The sequence below is a fragment of the Triticum dicoccoides genome, chromosome 5A (assembly GCF_002162155.2).
Source record: "Triticum dicoccoides isolate Atlit2015 ecotype Zavitan chromosome 5A, WEW_v2.0, whole genome shotgun sequence".
Lineage (NCBI taxonomy): Eukaryota > Viridiplantae > Streptophyta > Magnoliopsida > Poales > Poaceae > Triticum > Triticum dicoccoides.
This window is the reverse complement of record NC_041388.1, coordinates 75,251,830-75,254,960: the sequence shown is the minus strand read 5'-3', so window position 1 is coordinate 75,254,960 and position 3,131 is coordinate 75,251,830. Positions and strand designations below refer to the sequence as shown.

Below are 3,131 nucleotides of genomic sequence, written 5' to 3'. Positions count from 1 at the left end.
CACCTTAGCGAGGTGGTCCAAGCGGAGCCGACTCCAAGGCGGAAAACGAGCACGTAGCAGGGGTAGCTGGGATGGACAGGGTACCCCCTATTGTTCAAATCTGCGAGGTTATATTACCCCTGTCTTATTGTTATTAATTAATTTAGTGAATATACCCCCGGCCCGGCCGGGTTCTTGGCTATATGGATCTTCACTAGGTTGATAGTCTTCATCTAAAATTTTGGTTTGATGGAGGACTGGATTGTTGGGGAGCAATGAAAATTAGAGAGGAAGGTTGGAGGAAGCAACGGTGGACATGAAATATGAAATCGAAAAGAAGCAACGCTGGGGGAAGCCATGCCATTCTCATGATCCTTCTCATAGAATCGCCACTGTAAAAACTGTCAGAACAGTGTAATGTATTAATCCCTCAATCGTTGTTACTGACTGAAGAAACACGGAATTCCATAAAATGTCAGAACACTGAAATATATTGATCCCTCATTCCCGACTCACCGCCGTCCCGGCGATCCACCGTCTCCTGCTGTCGCTAGCTTTGACCCCCCTTCTCTTTTGCAACAAATTAAAGCTGCAGCTGGACGGATATCCTTTTTGTTGGAAGCATGCGTCCACGCTAGCCTGTGAGCAGCGGGGTTTTGGCACCGCTGATGAAATTCCAAATTTACAGAAGAAAAAGGGGGGACGCTACTGACCTGGGGCCGCCCAGTGCAGGTTTGCTCCCATGCCCACATGTCACACCGCGGGCAGTTTCTACTTGCTCACGCCAGCTTACCATTTACTCACATCGGACAGTAGGGTTCGGCTGTCATCCTCAGAAGCTACCCTCGTCCTGCTACGATCCTGACCTCCACCACCAAACTTCCACACCTAATTCTCCTCACCGCCGGACTAGCAGCCGTCTCTGGCAAAGGAGATGGAGGCCGGCGGTAGTAGTAGGAGGAGTGAGACTACCAGCAGGAAGAGGAAGTCAGCTGCACTCGAGGGCGAGGGCAGTCCGGCTCCGGCGCCGGCGCCGGCGGCAGCGCCCGATCCCGGAGCGGCTGACCACGATGGTTGTGGAGGCGGGCGAGATCTCCACTTCAGCGACCTCCCCGACGACGTACTCCGGAAGATTATTTCGGTCCTCCCCATGAAGCAACGCGGTCGCACGCAGATCCTCGCGAAACGGTGGCTTCCCCTCTGGCGCTCTCTTCCTCTCAACATCGACTGCGGTGAAATCACCCGTTCTAATCATGGTAAGGTCGGTGATGTGTTACAACGCATAATTTCCTCCCACCAAGGCGACTGCCACCGCTTCTGCATTCGCCCATTCTTGGCCACGAACATGGAGAACGATGCTGCCGTGGACGCCTGTCTCCTGTCCCCCGCTCTGAATAAACTCAAGGAGCTTGAGTTCTACCGTCGGCCGTGGCACAATTGGCAGCGGGTGCCGCCACCGACATCTATCTTCCGTTTTTCGCTCACCCTCTGTGTCGCCCAGTTCAAGGGCTTCACTTCCCGCAGATTAAGAAGCTCGGTCTTGATTATGTCTTCCTCTCGGAGTTCTCACTCAGCAGCATGATTGCCGGCAGCCCTTCTCTCGAGGTCTTGCTAATTATTCGGTGCAGTGGAACCCGTTGCCTCCGGATCAATTCATTTACCCTTAGAAGCATTGAAGTCGGCAATTCTTCGCCAGATCCATCCATGGAGGAGCTGATCATCGAGAGTGCCCCTCATCTTGAAAGATTATTCCATCTTGATCAGAACGAGGATTTGCATGTATCAGTGCTCTCGGCGCCTAAGTTGGAGACCCTAGGTTGTTGTACTAACTCCACCAGGCTCGTGTTTGGTTCCACGGATATTCATCAGGTAACTAATCTTCTTCATTTTTACCATCCTCAGCCTTCTATATAACTTGCATTTCAGTGCATACAAAAATTATATATGCTCTGCAAACCTATGTATATTATTGTCTAATGTTGGATTTCATGCTTTTATGAAGGGACCGCGCATTGCAATTGGTAGCCTTTCAACAGCACTGTGCAGAATCAAGTCTTTGCATCTCTGTATGCGTACTCTATGTTTGGACATGGTTATTGAATTGATGAGATGTTTTCCGTGCATGGAGAAGTTGTACATTCAGGTGATCATTGTTTCACCGATAGTACATTTTGTTTGATTACTTTATTGACCTACTTGTTGTTCTGAAGTTGTTATGTATTTGGTTTGTCAATGTTCTTTTCAGTGCGAGAAATCTGGGACGAAGAATTTGTGGTGTCGTAAACACCGGGACCTTCTCAGATCTTTTGTCATCCGTCTAAAAAAATTGTTTTGGATTATTATCAGGCCAAAAAATCTGACATTGATTTTGTAACCTTTTTCGTACTGAATGCTAGAGCTCTAGAGTCGATGACGGTTTTAGTCAAGAGCAACGATGAGGAGTTCTTGGCAAAACAGCGTTAGAAGCTTCTGCTAGAGAGCAAGGCTTCAGATGGGGCTGAAATTAATTTCGTACTCAAGGTGGACGCAAATCCTGGGACATATTATAGTATAAGTCTGTGATTTTGATTTAATGTACATATGGATGTGTGTTGTATTGGTAACTCATGAGCTTTTCATATTAGCGAATAAAAGAATTTAAGATGGATGTGTGATTGGGCAATGCATATTTGGGCAATTAGTATTTAGAATGCTTTCCCAACCGAAGTCTCACTTTCAACGATAGTTGGAGTTAACCCTCAAAAGGCGAAATCAAACAAAAGATACGCAAATCCACCATGTAAACACTCGGCATAGGCAATTTTAGCGAATTCATATAACCATAATGTACTTTTCACTTGTTTTCCTCAACAACAACAAAGCTTTTAATCCCAAACAAGTTGGGGTAGGCTAGAGGTGAAATCCACAACAAAGCCTTTTCACTTCTTTTCCTAAAGATGAAAAAAAATATTAAACCTTGGAGATCCATGCTTGGGTACCATGGAACATAAAGAGTCGTGTAATGCACAAACCGGCCTTGGGAAAGAAATGATTGTACATATCTGACACTAGTGGTTTTAAATGACTGTTGATTTATTTTTCTTTCTGAAAAAAAGATAAAGTGGTTGTCTTCCAGATTTTTCTAAAAAGGACCAACCAATCTTCTAGAAATT

At 46.2% G+C, this 3,131-nt stretch overlaps 1 protein-coding gene across 1 annotated transcript; it reads left to right on the top strand.

Annotated features, from left to right (window-relative positions):
* Positions 1–1,141: 1,141 nt before the first annotated feature.
* LOC119297019 lies at positions 1,142–2,602 on the top strand. The gene is made up of 3 exons (XM_037574987.1): positions 1,142–1,848; positions 1,982–2,122; positions 2,225–2,602. Exons 1-3 carry the CDS (start codon positions 1,558–1,560, stop codon positions 2,351–2,353), a joined length of 561 nt encoding a protein of 186 aa, XP_037430884.1. The 5' UTR covers positions 1,142–1,557; the 3' UTR covers positions 2,354–2,602.
* Positions 2,603–3,131: the final 529 nt, after the last annotated feature.